The sequence below is a fragment of the Lutra lutra genome, chromosome 1, assembly GCF_902655055.1.
Source record: "Lutra lutra chromosome 1, mLutLut1.2, whole genome shotgun sequence".
Classification (NCBI taxonomy): domain Eukaryota; kingdom Metazoa; phylum Chordata; class Mammalia; order Carnivora; family Mustelidae; genus Lutra; species Lutra lutra.
Genome location: NC_062278.1, coordinates 219,390,103 through 219,407,063, shown reverse-complemented (window position 1 = coordinate 219,407,063; position 16,961 = coordinate 219,390,103). Strand labels below are relative to the sequence as shown.

General features: G+C 61.5%; 3 protein-coding genes across 4 annotated transcripts in view; 1 reads left to right on the top strand and 2 right to left on the bottom strand.

Moving 5' to 3' along the window:
• The window catches only part of CATSPERD (cation channel sperm associated auxiliary subunit delta), a 47,933-nt gene extending 40,184 nt beyond the window's left edge, over positions 1–7,749 (top strand). For both annotated transcript variants that reach the window (XM_047709008.1, XM_047708998.1), the window contains 3 exons: positions 983–1,166; positions 5,828–5,985; positions 7,144–7,749. In XM_047709008.1, the coding sequence (XP_047564964.1) occupies positions 983–1,166; positions 5,828–5,985; positions 7,144–7,381 (580 nt within the window). In that variant the 3' untranslated portion in view covers positions 7,382–7,749. The remainder of the gene's footprint in view (positions 1–982; positions 1,167–5,827; positions 5,986–7,143) is intronic.
• Positions 7,750–9,182: 1,433 nt separating this feature from the next.
• Positions 9,183–11,459, bottom strand: PRR22 (proline rich 22). The gene is made up of 3 exons (XM_047709352.1): positions 10,912–11,459; positions 10,748–10,810; positions 9,183–10,354 (listed from the first exon to the last, which is right to left on the bottom strand). The coding sequence occupies exons 1-3, from the start codon at positions 11,039–11,041 to the stop codon at positions 9,201–9,203; spliced, it is 1,347 nt and encodes a 448-aa protein (XP_047565308.1). The 5' UTR covers positions 11,042–11,459; the 3' UTR covers positions 9,183–9,200.
• A 138-nt stretch (positions 11,460–11,597) lies between these two features.
• Positions 11,598–16,483, bottom strand: DUS3L (dihydrouridine synthase 3 like). The gene is made up of 13 exons (XM_047709204.1): positions 16,254–16,483; positions 15,257–15,530; positions 14,497–15,009; positions 14,137–14,178; positions 13,865–14,017; positions 13,481–13,597; positions 13,212–13,277; positions 13,023–13,133; positions 12,669–12,765; positions 12,472–12,547; positions 12,046–12,234; positions 11,837–11,965; positions 11,598–11,750 (listed from the first exon to the last, which is right to left on the bottom strand). The coding sequence occupies exons 1-13, from the start codon at positions 16,352–16,354 to the stop codon at positions 11,678–11,680; spliced, it is 1,941 nt and encodes a 646-aa protein (XP_047565160.1). The 5' UTR covers positions 16,355–16,483; the 3' UTR covers positions 11,598–11,677.
• Between the last annotated feature and the right edge of the window lie 478 nt (positions 16,484–16,961).

Below are 16,961 nucleotides of genomic sequence, written 5' to 3'. Positions count from 1 at the left end.
ATGGGGCCCCTGGAGCCCCAGCCCGGGGAGACCAGAACCACGCCGCCCTGGGACAGAGCTACCTCATTGCTGCCCCAGACCAGCGCTGCCCAGTGGAAGTTCTCCATCCTTCCATGCAGCCCTGTCTGCAGTCAGTATACATGTGGCTCCCGAGCACTCCCAAGTGTGACCAGGGCACTCCAGGAACCGGCTATTCCATTTTACTTATTGGTAATTGACTTAAACAAGGTATGTGCCGGCCGGGGCACAGCTCCATGCCCCGAAGACCATCCGACTCAATAGTAGTGTGCTGACTTCTCAACAGCAGAAACCCGCTTACCCTTGGAAAACAGGCGGGGTCATTCGGTCGATACTTCTCTGCTCCCCGTGGCCCTAATCCCACACACTGGCAAGACTGTGGGCCTGGCATTCAGGATCCATCCCCAAACTCTGGGCCACCACGTGGGGGGATGCAAGCCCCCATTTGGTAAAGATCAAGGAAAGCGACCAGCCAGGGGCAGGGCCGGAGCTCCCACCTGCCAGGAGATCACAGAGGGTGTGCCCCAAATGATTTTTAGAACAACCCCAATCAACAGCCCTAAATATATCCCTTTGGAATGCTGGCAGAGGGCCTCCAAAAGGTGTCAGAGGACAGGCCTGAAGGGGTGTGTGTGTGTGTGTGTGTGTGTGTGTACACTTGCTTATTATCTAATCTATTTCTTTACAAGTGGTGGTTTTTGGCTCTAGACTTCACCTAAGAGGCAGAGAGGCACAGCGGGAAACAGGGCCCGCGCCCCCCACCTCCCCCACCTCCCCGCCCTCCCCTGTCCCACCTGCCGCTGCTTCCCTCGGCAAAGTGGCAGCCTGGGGAGGCTTGTGGGGAGGGGAGCACCGCCTTCCCTGCCGCCCCTCCCCCCCCACCCCCTGCCGCCCCCAGCATGGGCTCATCACACCCGGGGGCTGCCGCATCCCCCCTCAGCCCGGCCCTGCGCCTGTGTCCCAGGTGGCGGGAAGGCAAGTTCCAGGAGGTCATCGAGACAGAGTTCGTCCTACTGGAGGTGCACGGACTGTTCACGTACACCTACTCCCTGACAGCCCAGACGGCGCGCTGCAAGGCCCAGCCGCAGAACTGGACCACCATCATGGAGACCGCGGGCGACAGGGGGCCCTTCGCCTGGGACCGAGAGGTAGCGTCCACTCCTTTTCCAAGACAGGCCCCAGCAACGGGCTGCGGGCCGGCGGTCAGACCGCGCGGACTGGTCGGGCCGGGGTGCGCGTCTGCGAGCTCAGGGCACGGCGGGGGCGTTGCACGACGGAGAAACAAGCGCACGGTGCTGTGGAAGGAAAAGCTGCCGCGCGGGCCGCCGCGAGCCTGCTGACCCGCGGGTGTGCGCTCCCCAGCCAAGGCCAAGGGCGCGGACGCAGCGCGGCGACGCGGCCAACAGGTGGCGCTCGCTCCCCACGCCTGCAGCCCGGCCCCGCGGGCGGACCTTGGCTCCTTTTTTTGCGCTTCCTTTCTTAGCCCGGCACCTCCGAAGCTTTCTCTCCACGCTCCTTCTGAGTTGATCACGTATTTTCTTACGGAAGATGGGTTTGCTTTTATTCCCCCCCCCCCGCAGTCTGAAGGGAAATTCACCTAACCTACAACCCCTGTGAAAGCGCGCAGCTCACTTCCACGACCGGTTCCGTGCACTCGCCAGGCTGCAGGCACCACGTCCCTGATCTTTTTTTTTTTTTTTTTTAAATAGAGAAAGCCACACATATGTGGTTCGCGTTTACTGTAATTTTCCGACTGTGCCCATACGGAGTATTGCATTCTTCTCGCTAGTGCCGTCCTTCAGAGTAGCGTGCGTTTAGGAGATGGTCCCCTTCTTTTTCCATCAGTCCCAGTGATTGGCAATTTTGAATGCCTGCATTTTCAGCACGTCTGGATGGACTGTTTGTTCTAAGCCCCTCAGCAACCGAAACCGGGTGGAGTTAGCTCTGTCAATATAAATGGGGCTTTAGAGGTTAAGAAACAGTCTCCTTTTTCCATTTCGTGTGGTCTTTATATGACCCAGGTTTTTTTTTTTAAACTCCCAAAGACCTTTTTTTTTTTTTTTTTTTTTTTTTAAGGAGACTCCATGCTCAGCTTGGAGCCCAATGTGGGGCTTGAACTCACAACCCTGAGATTAAGACCTGAGCTGAAACCAAGAGTTGGATGCTTAACTGACTGAACCACCCAGGTGCCTCCTCAAGGATTTTTTTAACCCATTAAACACCTAGGTGCCCCCCCCTTTTTTTATAAAGTAGGCTCTACACCGCACATGGGGCTCAAACTCACGACCCTGAGATCAAGAGTTGCATGCTGTACTGACTGACCCAGTCAGGTGCCCCAAACCCCTTTTGGAAATTAAGGATTTAAAAAATTTTTTCAATTGTGGTAAAATACGCACAACCTAAAATGTACCATTGTAATAATTTTAAGTGGCATGAAGCACACTCCCACTGTCCTGCGACCACCCCCACCCTCCGTCTCCAGAGCTTTCCATCTCCCCAAACTGAACTCTGTCCCCACAAAGCACAGACTCCCTACCCCCTGCCCCAGCCCTGGCTCCCACTGTCTCCTCTCTTTGTGGACAGGACTCCTCTGGGGACCTTCTGGGAGTGGGGTCCTGTGGGATGTGACCTGGGTCTGGCTCCTCTCACGGAGCCCATTGTCCTCGGGGTCCCTCCGCATCATGGCAGGTGTCAGAGTCCCTTCCTTTCTAAGGCTGAATAACATTCCACTGGATGGATGGACACCATTCATTCACCTGTGAATGGACACTGGGCATTGCGGTTAATTAATGTTGCTATGAACACAGATAAACAAATCTCTCCTTTGAGACCCTGTTTTCAGTTCTCACCCTCAGGACCTCATCTAAACCTAATTACCCCCTAGAGGGCCCACCTCCAAATTCCATTGTGGGCTAGGGTCTCAACATATGAATCTGGGGGAGGTGGGGGACACATTCGGTGCCTAACAGGGACACAACCAACAGGGCCTGGGGAGGGACGGGATGATGTGGGAGGAGAGGGGCAGAGTCAAGCGTTTCCCTCGTTTCCAGCTTGAAGCTCCTGGGCAGACCCTGGGGCCAGTGACATCGTAGGGATGAAGCGGGAGCAGCAGAAGCAAATACAGAACTTATTTGTGTGGGGGGAGCTCAGAGGTGACCCAGAGGAAGCCAGGGGCAAAACATACGGACAAGTGAGGACTGGCATGGGTATGAGAACCGGCCCTGTTGGGATGCTAACTTAGGGATGCGTCTGCCAAGGAAGCCAAGGGAGACCCGGAGGAGGGGGTGCCTCGTGGGGCACTGTGTGGTTCCACCACGCAGGGAGCTGCCGACAGATGGGAGGGCCTGTTGCTGTTAACAGCCACAAGGCTGAGATCCAAGGGCTGCTAGGTGCTGGGGCACAGGTGAAATCAGGGGTCTGCCCTCACCCCATCCCTCGACTTGTGGGTGGAGACGGGCAGGGCCTGTGTTTGGGGAACATACACCCCAGTGGCCATCCACACCATGGACATCGCTTCTGCATTTGTGTTCTGGTTTTTAATCAGAACTTCCGAACCCGCAGAAAGGCTGGAAGAGCAGTAAGATGGACAGCTAGCCATTACAAGCCACCCCCGACTCAGCAGGGTGGTTTCCTGTGGCATGGGTGGGGTGCCCCCACAGGGGGATTCAGCTGGCAGGTCTGAGAAGGTTCTCTCCTGTGTGGGGCTTCTGTTAGGCAGGAGCTGGGCTGTCTGTCCGTGTGCTTTTTCTCTCCCCAGCAGGGTAGCCTGGGCTCCCTTACAGCATGGCTTGGGGTTCCAAGAGTGGAAGCTTCCAGACCCCCAAAGTCTGGTGCTTCCAAGCTGTTAAGCCGCTGCCACACCGATGGTCTTGGGCTATATCCAGTCTCTCACTTCCATCCACCACCAGGGTCTCTTGTCCTGGGGAGTTGTCTACAGGCAGGGAAGGGCTGGCTGGGTTATAAGGTACACGCATGCGCAGTCTGGGCCGGCGCCACATGCCTCCCACCATGCACCTGTCTCCACAGCACACCAGCTAGGTGTACCACCCCAGGACGGACTTGTCCGTTTCCATGTGCCTGACTTCCGTTGCGGGCCGGGCTTCGGGCTTCATGCCTTTTCCTGATTGAGAGCCACTTTCACTTCTTTTCTTTGCTCACTTGTCAAGAGCTCTTTCTAGAGCTGAGAGATTAACCCTTTGTTGCAATGCACTGCAACAGTCCCCTGGTGTGTCCGTGATGTCTTCTGGGTTTTTGCTGATGCCATATGAGAGGAGCCCTTCAGTTTTGTTTTGTTTTGTTTTGTTTTTAAAAGATTTTATTTATTTGACACACACAGAGAGAGAGAGAGAGAGAGAGGGATCACAAGTAGGCAGAGAGGCAGGCAGAGAGAGAGGGGGAAGCAGGCTCCCTGCCAAGCAGCGAGCTCAATGCAGGGCCTAATCCCAGGACCCTGAGATCATGACTTGAGCCGAAGGCAGAGGCTTAACCCACTGAGCCACCCAGGCACCCCAACCCTTTGCTGGGCTCCCCATCACTTTGACTTTCTTGCTTTTCCATTTTCTGTCTTTGCTTTTTATAAGCCCAGCCTCCCTCCCATCTGGATCCACCAGCAAATAGTGCAGAAGGGCAAAGTATTCTGCTCAGGGAGGCAGCACGATGTACTGGTTAAGGGCAAGCAGCTGAGTTCAAGGGTGTTTCCCCCTCGTACAATATCCTGGGCCCTGGAGACTGGGCCGAGAAGCTGCTGGTACCCCCTGACCACTTCTTGACGCCGTGGCCATGCTTGGCAGTAGCTCCAGTGAGAAGCCCCAGGAAGGTGGCTCTGTGCCCTCTCTACCTTCAGACTTCCCAAGTGCACCAGTGAGTTAGGGCTTCTGTGACAAAAACACCTCACACCAGGTAGTTTCAATGCCAGAAATGGATCCTTTCCCAGTTCTGGACGCTGAAGTCTGAGATCAAGGTGTTGCCAGGGTCGGTTCCTTCTAAGGGTGAATGAGAATCTGTTCCAGGCTCTCCCACCCTCTGGTGGTTTCCTGGTCATCTCCAGCGTTCTTGGGCTTGTAGACACACACCCTGATTTCTGCCTGTGTCTACACATGATGTTCTCCCCAGGCATGTCTGGGTCCAAATTTCCCCTTTTTATAAGGACACGAAACTTGTTGGTTCAAGGGCCACCTTTTTTTTTTTTTTTTAGATTTTTATTTATTTATTTGACAGTCAGAGATGACAAGTAGACAGAAAGGCAGGCAGAGAGGGAGGAGGAAGCAGGCTCCCTGCTGTGCAGAGAGCCCAATGCGGGGCTCGATCCCAGGACCCCGAGATCATGACCTGAGCTGAAGGCAGAGGCTTTAACCCACTGAGCCACCCAGGCGCCCCAACAACCTCATTTTAACTGGATCACCTGAAAAAGACCCCATCTCTGAATAAAGTCACATTCTGAGGCCCTAAGAGTTAGGATTCCAGCATTTCATTGGCGGTGAGCTCGTTGTGTGTGTGTGTATGTGGGGAACACGTCAGCCCTAACACCAAGAGTACGTGAAATTGAGGCATCTGATTCACACCCAGACTCGGGGGTTCAAGGCCTGGACACAGGAGGGCAGGATAAAGGCTGAGCAGCCACCCACAGTGTCCCTCCAAGGTCACGCACCACCCGCCCATCAGGCACTTGGCACTGGACTCGCCCCCATGGGTGCTCGGTGAGCAGTGTTGCAGGTGGGGCGCAGCCTGCAGTGGGGGTACATTTGTGGGCATGGGCCCAGCCCTCCCCAGTCCCCGGAGCTAGTGGGCATGCCTCTGTCCTTCTCCCCAGAACTATGTGAGCTGCCATGACCCTGACAACGAAGTACCCTTGAGATGGCCAAACGTCCCGTATCAGATCCTGGGAGGCCCGACGGCAAACAAGGTTATTTTTGACCAGAGGAATGGAATCTACGTTTTCTACATTTCTATCGTGGATCCGTACTACAGGTGAGCCGGGGTGAATCACTCCATGCCAGGGACCTCTAGTGGGGGATGACTGGCTCTCCTGGGGAGGGTCACACACAGGTGAGGGACCCACTTTTCTCCCTCCCCTGGGCGTGTCCTGGATAAACATCAATGTTCCCAGCAGCCCAGACTGTCCCTGGGAAGAGTGGCATCCGAAGTTCTAGATGACATTTGTTCACTCCCTAAATAAGTCCTTACTCAGAGCCCACGCTGGGTTCCGGGGGGCGGGGGCAGCAGTGGCGGGCAGCCACGCCCCTCTCAAGCCCCATCTCATGGGTGGAGTGCACGTGCAGACCCTTAAATCTCCAGGGATCTCGCAAGCCAATTGCCTTTCCCTTGGTTGCCTGGAATCAGCCACGGTGGGAGAATGTACACCATGGGATTCGGCACACCCTACAAATTCAGCCTTTCCCCTTAGAGCTGGTTGTTGAATATTTACTACCCACGTGTGCGAAGAGGTTTCTAGGTGTGCTGGCCTAGGTTGCCAACATCTCCCACTGTGGGTGTGCGTAAGGGACAATATCCTTCCCCCCCATCATCTAACCTCTCTAGACAGATAGGAACTCCACTACCCAAAGTACATGGAGAACTTGCCTTGAGACCCCGTGCCTTGATCTAGGGGGCCAGCTCTGGGATGGCCAACGGGCGGGAGGACGGGGTGGTGTATCTAGAGAGACAGGACTGCCTTTGGTCCCATCTGCTCCTCTGTCCGCACTGTGGGTCCAGCAAGTTCTCCTTTACCCTGGGTCCCTTCCCTCCTGGCCTGCTGCACCCTGGCACTCCCTGCCCGCCTCGTGCACACCTGTGGCCCCATCACGCCCGCCCTCTGCTTCCACTCGGGAACGGGATGGTTAGTTCGTCTCCCTAGACTGAGTGTGGACATGGAGTCAGGGAGACAACTGGTCCCCGGAGGAGGAGGGGACCACAGGAAACCCGGGGGAGGACAGGATTGTTGCCGGCAGAGAGAGGACAGCAGACAGCCTGGAGAAGAGCTGAAGTGGATGGAAGTGGAACCAGGCGTCCCAGCTCAGCACCCGGGGCCCAGGACTCCTTTCTGTGGGTTTTAGCACGTTCAGTGGGGCGAAGGGCAGGGCCCCATGGGACAACGCCCCATGGCCCCTCTCCACCTGCCCCTTGCAGCTACTGTCACTTGGAGACCACCTTCAGCATCTACGTGTACGGCGCCTTCCCCCTGTCTGTCATCCTGGCGGCGGTCACGATCATCCCGCTCGTGGCGGTCATGCTGCTGTCCGTGTGGCTGGCCTACGCCATCCCCAAACTGCTGCACACGGAGAAGGGCCTCAAGTTCAAGGGCTTCTGGATTCATCTGTGCAGGAGGTGCCGGAAGGCCTGTGCGTGTTTCCGAGGCGGGTGCTAAGTGCACCGGGGAAGCCCCGCGTGGCCTTAAAGTGTTCTATAAAGCGGCTGGTGGCGGTGTTCGTGCCGCGTGTTTGGAGCGTGTTGTGTCCTCCCCCACCACCTTCCATCCTCCTGTCGCAGCTCCCCCACCGTGCGGCACCTGCGCCGGGAGTGGGGCAGCCCAGGCCCTTGACGGGACGCGGGGGAGGTGAGGGAGCGGAGCACCCCACGGAGAGAGAGGTGGTCCTCTGAAAGACCTAAGACGTAGCCCCGTGGCCCTTAGAGGGGGACGGGGGAGTCTGGAGGAGGCAGCAACTGCTGGGAGTCCGTTTCTGGGGCATAAACCCTCCCGGGTATACAAACACGCATGTGTGTGCTCTGCTGTGTCCCCGGAGGAATGTTTGGAAGCCTGATTTCATGTGCGCGCACACGTACGGACATGTGCCTACGGCACAGACGCAGGCATGCCCGCGCACACATGTACATGGGTGTGCCTGGGCAAGGCGCACAGGCATAGTGTGCAGGGATACACACAGTGTTTGGCGGTGTGGATACATGTGTGTGCGTGCATCCTTAACGTGTGTACAGTCACACGTGTTTACCCAGGACATGAACACGTGTGTATGTATCTACATATCTACAGATACACAGACCTGCACACACAGCATGTATACACAAACGCGCACGTGTCTACGCACGCATGTGCACGTATACACAATGTACACAGCCGTGTGCACTCTCCCTAGCCCTCTAGGGGGGTTCCCTCCCCTCCCACCACCTCACTCTGACTCCTGGGTGGCACCACGGCCAGCTCATCCCAAGGGAGAACTTGGGTGGTCCTGTGAGTTTCCTGATTCTTCTGAGGCTCAGCTAGTATATTCCACGGTCCGCCTCGTGGCCCAGTCCCGTCTCAGTCCAGTCGTGGAAGCGTGACCTTGATGGTGCAGGGAGCCCACCCTGCCCAGTGAGCATGACAGCGGCCACTCTCCACGTTAGGCCGAGCACTAACGTTAGCATTGACCTTTGAGGAAACCAAGCCCATTTGCCAACGTCTTTTGCTAGGGCCTTCCCTTTGTCAAGCGCACTTGGCTTTAATCTCAAAAGTACCCCGAACGTGGCTGCGGGGAGAGGGGAGCTCGGCAGGAAGTGAAGGGCAGCGGGCTCCAGGCTCCCCTAGCCGGGCACAGAACAGGGCCGGGCGGCGCAGACTGCCACCGTCTCTCCGGAGCTCTGGAATGAGGGCGCAATGAGGTGAGCCCAGCAGGCTCCTGGCACAGTGCTCGGCAGACAGGAAGTCCCGGGTTCCAGCTACCGACTCTGCCACCCCACACCCAGCCACCCCCGGGGCTCTACCCCAGCAGAGTCCGAGCACGAAGGCCCCAGGGACCCAGCCCAGGGCCTGGGGCGGGAGGGCCCCTTGGTCCTCTGCAGGGGGAGAGAAGCAGGTTGGGGTAGGGGTGTGGGGGAGGGTAGGCCTCATCCCCAGGCCACTTCCTGGCCCTCTCCGGCAACCCTTTCCCCACCAAACACCTGGGCGAAAGATCCTTAGAGCGCCGTCCGGACAGCGTCTCCCCACCTTGCAGAAGCCCCCCTTCTCCATCTCTGCTGGCGGACTCCCAACTTTCTGGGGCGTGGAAAGGAGGGATTCAGGACTCCTCGGGATGGTAGGGCTGCCCGGCTCACCCGGGAGGTGCTGTGGGCCTGCTGGGCCTTCCCACGTGACCCCGGCCCCGCTGCGACGGTGCAGGAGGGGACCGTCCTCCACGTCCAGCGTCCGCCTGCCGTCCCCGGGCCCTGATGCCACCAAGCTGACAGTGAGCTGAGAGGTCACATCCGTTTTAATGGGGGGCGGCTCCCAGGTCCTGCCTGGGCCCTGAGGGGGCGACACCGGCCGGGCCCGCAGCCTGCTTGCCCTTGCCCCCCTGCCTGCCCTTCTTGGCGGACGAGGTGCCGGCCTTCCTCTTGCCAGGCAGCTCGGGTCGTGCCGCGGGGGCCGCGGTGTTGGCGACAGGGGGCCCCGGGCGGGGTGGCAGCTCCTCATCCAAGGCCTTGAAGTTGAAGAAGCAGTCCACGTTGGACACGGCGTCCAGGATCTCAGGCACACTGTAGTCAAAGGACAGCAGTTCGTCCGGCAGGTGCAGCGAGCGGATGTCGCCCGATGAGTCGTCCCCGCCGCCCCCGCTGTCCGGCAGGGCTGGCCCAGGGGCCTTGCGTGGGGACCCCTCGGGCTCAGCGTTGCCCGGCAAGCAGTCGAAGAGCTTCATGGCGTCTTCCAGAAGCACCTTCTCAGGCAGCACGAAGGCCCTGGCTGCCTCGGGGGTCCTGGCCTCACCTGCCCCCAGGGGGGCGGCCTCTGCCTCCGCCACCTTGGGCTCCCCGGGGCCCGGCGGGTACAGTAGGGCCGGCCCAGCGCCACCACCTGGCAGCTCCTTGGAGGGGAAGGCCAGCAGCTCGCTGGGCCCGTGGAACTGACTGAGGCGGCCCTTGAGGTGGCCGTAGGCGCCAGGGGGCATCGCGGCCTCCGCGGGGAGCGTGATGAGCAGGGGGGGCAGCTTGTTCTCCTTGGGGACAGGGGGTGGGGGTGGGGGCGGGGCCGGGGGTGGCGGCACGGCTGGCCCCAGGCCTTCCTTGAGCAGGGGCGGGGGCAGTTCCATGTAGGCAGGGGGCCTCCCGTCGCCCACAAAGCCCAGAGCCTCTGGCCCAGGCCCCTCGGGGGGGAAGTAGGGCATGAGGTACTGGGGGCCACCAGGCAGCGGCTGGTAGTGCGGGTATGGCGGGGGCGGTGGGGCCGGCACAGGGGCTTTGAGGTAGTGCTGGGGCTCTAGGAGGTAGGTGCCTGGAGAGGTGGGACCCCCAGCCGGACCCCCGGGGGGTCCCCCACCGCCCACTGCCGTTAGCTTGTACAGGGACGACTGGCCGAAGTCGGTGGTGGCCCACTCGATTCGGTAGATGCGGGGGTCAAAGAAGCACCCGCAGGGTGCCATCTGGAAACCTGCAGGCCAGGGAGGGGCAGCCCTGAGAGGAGCTCTGAGACCCACCTGGGGCAAGGAGTACAGGCTAAAGGAGGGGAGGGGCAGAGCCCAAACCCAGGGGGCCCATCTGTGGGACAGGGGATAGACACCTGGCCTGGGGGTCCATCTGAGGAATGGGGACAAAGATCCCGCTTTTGGGGACCCATCTGGGAGACGGGAACCCGGGTATTGTTTTGGGGACCTGTCCGGGGAACGATGGGCATAGGCTTTGCCCCTGAAGGCCTACTTGAGGGACCAGAAACATAGGCCTTACCTTTTGGCAGCCACCTAGGGCCAGGGGCATGGGCAGGACAGGCCCCGACCCCTCCAGCCCACCCCCGAATCCTCATCAAGGGTTGGGGGGAGGCTGGTACCTGCCGGAGGGCCTGGAAACACCTCTTTCTCCAGGTTTGGGGGCTGATAGAGGTTGGAGGAGCCTGTGGACAAAAGCAGGTGGCTGGGCAGGGTCCTGAGCCCTGGTCCCCCACCCCCTTGGGGACCCCGACACCCACCACACCCGACAGCCTCTGACTCGTACCCACAGCAGGAAGAGGCTCCGTGCAGGTGGGAGCAGGCTGGCTGCCTGACCCCTCAGTGCCATCCAGGCCCCGGGGGCTGAAGCCTTCTTGGGGAGCTGTAGGCGCATAGAAGGGTTTGGGGTGCTGCATGGGGAGGCAGGGGGGCCAGCCTGGGCAGGCCTGGGGGGCAGCAGGCGGGAGCACAGGCAGCCCGCCCAGACAGCAGGCTCAGTCCTGCCGAGTTCTGTTTGCCTGGTTACTCTGGGCAGCGGGTTCTAGGCTGTGGCCCGCCCACTGGTCGGGATTCCGGGTATCGGGGGGTGGGGGGGCAGGGGCAGATGGAGAAACCAAGGCAGTCAGAGACCGACCTCACAAAAAGCGGGGCAGACCCCGAACTCTGGCTGCTGCCTTCTGCCTTTGCCTCCATGCTCTGGGCATCTCTAGAGCTCCTTCCTCCAGGTAGCCCGCCCTGATCCACACCTGCGTAGGCCGAGGCCCCTGCCTCGTGAGTGCCTAGCGCTTTCTTGGTGGGTAAAGCCGCTCTGGGGAGCCGTGGTGGCCAGCACAGGGCTGGGCCCATGGGGGCGACTAGGAGACTCTTGTCAATGAGAAAGGACAAGTGCGTGCTGGGGAGAGGGTCAGCCCTGCATTGAGACAAAACCCCAGAGTGGGACGGGGAAGCCTTGGGGTCACAGAAAGGCCTGGGTTTTAAAAGAATAAGATTTATTGTCTTCTCATGCAGCAGGGGGCCCCGCTGGGCCGTCCAACGCCCTCCCCAGCCCGCGGCTACTTGTACGCGTTGGCCTTATGCTTCGGCAGAAAGACAAAGTTGGGCGGCACGGGTCCCAGCAGCATCTCACTGTGAAGAGGGCACAGGGCGGGGTCAGGCCTGCGGCCCAGGGGCCCCTCGGCCTCCCGCAGCCCAGCGCCTTGCTTTCCTGGCACCTGATCCGGATCCAGTCGGCCGCCTTCTGGCTGGCCATGAGCGTCTCCAGGTAGTTGCGGCCCAGGTAGTAGGGCGGCCGCTCATTGATCCTCTGTGGGAGCCGCTCCAGGAGGCCCACGGGCACGTACCTGCAGGCGGCGCGCACGGGTGAGGCCAGGCTGGCCTCCCCCACGGGACCCCCCCAGTCCACACGTGGCCCTGCACCCACCTGCACAGGAAGGACAGCCACTCAAGGAGGAAACGGCGGGTCTTCTCCACGCCCTGCGTGTCTGAGCCCCAGTGCTCCAGGCCATAATGCGTGAAGTCCTGCAGGATGGCCAGGCGCTCGGAGGACGAGATGTCCCAGTGCCGCTGCTCCTTGATCTCCGTGAACAGCCATGGCTTCAACAGGGCACCCCTGGGAGTGGGGTAGGGAGCGGTGGTCTGGAGGGCTCCGGGGCCCTGCCTCTCCGCCAGGCTCAGCCAACCTTCAAAGCCCAAGAGTTCCAACACCCGAGAGCACAGATGTCTGCTGCCCGCCCCCCGCCCCCCGGCAGAGCCACCTGCCAGCTACACTGAGCAGGGAGGAGGGGAGGGAGGCAGGGGGCGACTCCGGCCGGTTCTTCGCAGCCCCTCAGGCACAGAGCACCCTTACCGAGCGATCATCACCCCTGCGACGCCAGTCTGCATGGCACGGTTGGCATCCTCGTATGACAAGATGTCCCCGTTTCCTGTGGGACAGAGGCGGGGTCTCAGGGAGCCGGGGGCAGGCAGGAGCTCTGGGGGAGCTTCTGGCAGCCCAGTAATGCCCACGGGGCAGGGCAGGGTCCCAGGCGGGGGCAGGGGACCCACCGAACAGCGGCATGGGGCTGGCTGCCGTCACACACTGCGCGATGTATCCCCAGTCGGCCAGCTTGGTGTAGCGCTGCTCCCGGGAGCGGCCGTGGAGCTGAAGGAGAAGCCACGCGCGGGGAGGGAGAGCCGGTCCGGGGGGCGGAGGATCAGACACAGAGAGAGAGACCCAGAGACATCAAGAGGGACAGGCTGAGAGAGAGAGACAGGGAGATGAAGAGACAGACGGAGACAGAGATGGAGGGAGAGCCAGAGAGCAGGAGGAAGGAACGGGGAAAGAGAGACCGTTAGGAAGGTCCACCCACCGCGCGCTCCAGTGGGGGCCCCCATGCCCTCCGGAGACCCGAGACCCACCGTGACCAGGGCCGCGCCCCAGTCCCGCAGCTCAGGGAGCAAGCGGTGGGCCAGGTTCATGCGCTCCTGGACGCCGGTGCGGATCTTCACGGTCAGCGGCACGTCCAGCACCTGCGGGGAGGGCAGTAGCGGTCAGAGGGACCTGGGCCGGCTGGGGCGGGGGGCGGGGGGGGGCGGCAGAGGGCGTACCTGGTTCATGCCGCGGACGATCTGCTGGAACTTGGCCGTGCGGTTCATGAGGGCACAGCCCCCGCCCTGGGAGAGATGGGGGGCTGGAGCAAGGGACAGCAGAATGCGAGCTGGGCCTGCCACCCTTCTCTGCCTGCGCCAGCCAAATGGAGGAAACCAAGGCGCAGTAGCGCCCGTGGGTCCCCCAGACACTCAGGCAAAAGCAAGGCCGGGTCCCAGGTTCCCATCCCCCCCCACACCATGGAAATCCAGGGCTGCATAGCTACTACCTTCTTGTACACAAGGTCGATGGGGCACCCGACATTGATGTCCACGAAGTCCACGTCCACGGTGCGGTTGAGCAGCTCGGCGCACTTGGTCATGGTGTCAGGGAAGGCGCCCTCAAGCTGCGGCCGGGGGCAGAGCAGGGAGTGAGGGGCTGGCCCAGGCTGGCCCTGCCCACCGTGGGGATCCAGCCAGAGGCCCTGTCTCACCAACCCGCAAAGGGGCATCGGGTCAGCCCTTGAGCCCACGGCTGAGGCAAGAGGGGTCTGGGAGTGACTGAATCAGGCCTGCAGTCAGGGAGATCCAACCCCGAACCTGCCCCAGAGCGAGGCAGCCAGCCGAGAGCCCCTCTGTCCTTCCCGCCTCCCTCCCCTTGGGGCGGCACTGACCTGCACACCGAAGACATCCTCACAGGGGTGGCGTCTGAGCAGGGCCCACTCAGACGTCTGACCCTGCAGCAGGTTGGTGCACACGGCCATCTCCCCACACGTCACGTCAGCCCCGAAGCGTTTGCAGATCCGCCGGAAGGGGAGGTTACCACACTGGGGGCGGTGGGGGACATGGGCACATGTGAGGGGCAGCAGGCGGGAACCCCGGATGCCGATCGCAGCCCCAAAACCCACCAGATGGGCAGACACAGGGCCCTGCCGGGCTGACCTACCGTGGTGAGGGGGGCCAGGTACAGCTTGCCGCTGAGGTCCAGCTGCAGCAAAACAAAACCCAGGGGAGCTCACCAGGCCTCGAGCTCCCTGCTCCCCACCCCGCCCGCAGTCCTCCTCTGGGCCTCCGCACGAGTCAATGGATCCCTGTGCGAAGACCATTCTGTTCCCGTCTTCACTCTGCTGCAGTCTCTGCTCCACCGTCAAAACTGCAGGCCTGATGCCCCTTCTTCCAGGAAGTCTTCCCCTCCCTCCTCCTTTCCCTCCCCGCCAGCCCCGACTCTCTGGGGCTGGGGGTGTGTGTCTGGCTCCTTCTGCCCCCACGCTCCCAGCACCCTCAGCAGGAAGCCCCGAACATGTACCTTTCTCTTCTCACAAGGCCGCAGCCGGACTATATCCTCATCTGTCAGGGGTCCACAGGTCGACTCCGAGCCGCTGGCTGGGGCATCAGTGCCTGGCTCCAGGAGGGCCTGCTGGGTGTCACCGCTGTCCTGTCCAGGAGCACCTTCAGCCCTCGAGATGTCGGGGACCGCGGCCTCCGGGGAGGGGCCTGGCAGGTGGCCCTTGCTCAGCTGGCGAAGGGCCTGCTCGGCGCGCTCGAAGCGGACCTTGCGCTTTCGCAGCTGCTGCTGCAGGGCCTTGTCCAGGCCGTTGCGGACCAGCGGGACCTGGACCCGCTCTTCCCGCACGAGGTTCTGGCCTTCGGGTCCCAAATGGGCCCCGGCAAAGCGGCAGGTCACGCCATAGGGGCACCTTCCAAAGGTCTCAAAAAGCACACAGCGGGGGCCCAGGTCCGAAGGCTTGGTCTCCAGGTAGCGGCCCACGTCGTGCAGGAAGCGGCAGCGGTCACCAAACAAACACTTTGCTGCTGATTCCTGCGTGGGAACCAAGAGGCCACGAGGAAGGATGGGGGCACGCCGGGCCAGCCAGGCAGCCTGGGTGAGAGGCCCTCCCCTCCTGGTGGGTGTCCCGGGGCAAGTCAGGAACCCATCAAGCCTGAGTTTACTCAAGAACAAGATGGGGACAACAACACTTAACGTCCCAGCTTCCGGAGGATTGAATGGGGAGCCGAGAGGCTCAGATGGAAGGTCTCGAGGACTTTCAAGCAACAATTACACTCACCTGGACCAGGGAGGGGCAGAGCCTATTCGTGTCGTAGTGGGCGGGTTTCATGTGGGGCCGGCCCTTGTTCTGGCCCCGGGCTCTCTTCTGAACCTTCGGCTTGTCCCCGGGTCCGGCCGCCTCCCCCCCCTCCCCATCCTCCAGTCGGATGCGCTTGGCCTCAGGTTCGGCCAGGTCATTGCCACCAGGGTCTCCTGCCTCGACTCCCTGGCTGGGCTTCTCCTGCCCCTTGGCTTCCAGGAATTCGTGGAACTGCTCCTTGGTGGTGAGATATCTGCCAGCAGAGAGGCAGCAGGAAGAGCGCTTGTGGAAGGAACCCCTTCTCCGGCTCAGACGCAAGGGAGCCCACGTCTGAGGCAAGAGGGGTCTGGGAGTGACTGAGTCAGGTCTGGTCCCTGGGGAAAGGAACCAAGAACACCTGTCCCTGCTTAGCTGCGTCTGCTGATGGGGAGTACACCACTTAGAAGCGGCCAGCTGCCAGTCGGGGCGCGTCTCAAGGCCACAGGCAGAGCCTAAATTTTGTCCCTGGGTCCCACTGCCCAGAGTATCCAGCCAAACTACAAACAGCATGAACATCCCCGACCACTTTCGGCTAGAGAAAACTACACGTCCCCGCATGCCTTGCAACAGGGCCACGGTCGCCACATTCCCCAGCATGCCCCACGGCCCTCGCTTCAGACCCAAGTCCCAGCCCGTAGCTGAGACTAGCGGCAGGTGCACGAGTGCTACTCCCGCCACACGCCCGGACTCCAGTCCCCAGCATGCACTGCGGGCCCCAGCCTCCGACCCTGCGCGCCCCTACAAGCACTGTGGTGCCCTTCGCACACGTGACAGCCCCCAACGTGCGCTGTCCGCTCCGACCCTGCGGGTGCAGAACCACCCCAGACTGAAGAGCCTGCGAGCTTCCCGCCTGGGCCGCTGCCCCGCCACCCGGCGTGCACCGCCTGTAGATGCTGGGAAGGCCTCGTGAGGGTCTCCTCCGGCCCCGGCGACTCACTGAGATTTAATGGGCGCCACCCCCGGTTCCGGTGCGCTGGCTCCCGAATCGCTGCCGCCGCCACCACTCTCTGCTGAGGCCTCCGCCGCTCCCTCCGCCATCAGCTCCCCTCACGCCGGCTTTGGAGAGCGGCGGGAAGGCCTTCCGGGTCGCGAGAGCGTCTTCCCGTCGGGCTGGGGAAACGCGCATGCCCGGGGCGCTCCAAGTGACGCCATTGTTCGCGAGCCGACGTAAGGGGCGGAGCCTGGGTGGGGTGGAGCCTCGGTGCCGCTAAGGTTGGTACCGCGGGGCTGTTTGCGGGTCCCGGAAGCGGTCCGTGCCTCTTCTGACCGGCTGCGTTCCACCCACAAGGGTGTTCGAAGAACCTTAAAACGGGGGCTTTAAAAAAAAAGCTTAAACTCCACTTTTATGCGAGGCATTATCGACAGTTGAAAGCCTGCGTGCCGGAGGCTGTCCTAGACGCCGGGCAAGCCCCCGCGACGACAACAGGCGGCACCCTGCCCTTCAGAGCTCGCGGGGGAGCGGACTGGCTCCCAGCGCTGGCCTCGGCTGCCCTCTGTAGGACAATCTGGGGATAAACGGAGGACCTGCGGCGTCCAGTCTTGGGAGACTTCGTGCCCGGCTGTGCCTGCCCACCTCCAGGGGCCCGAGCTCCCTCCTCCCTCCTAGACTGCCCGTCCCATTGCCCTCTGAGGTTCCACCTGGAGT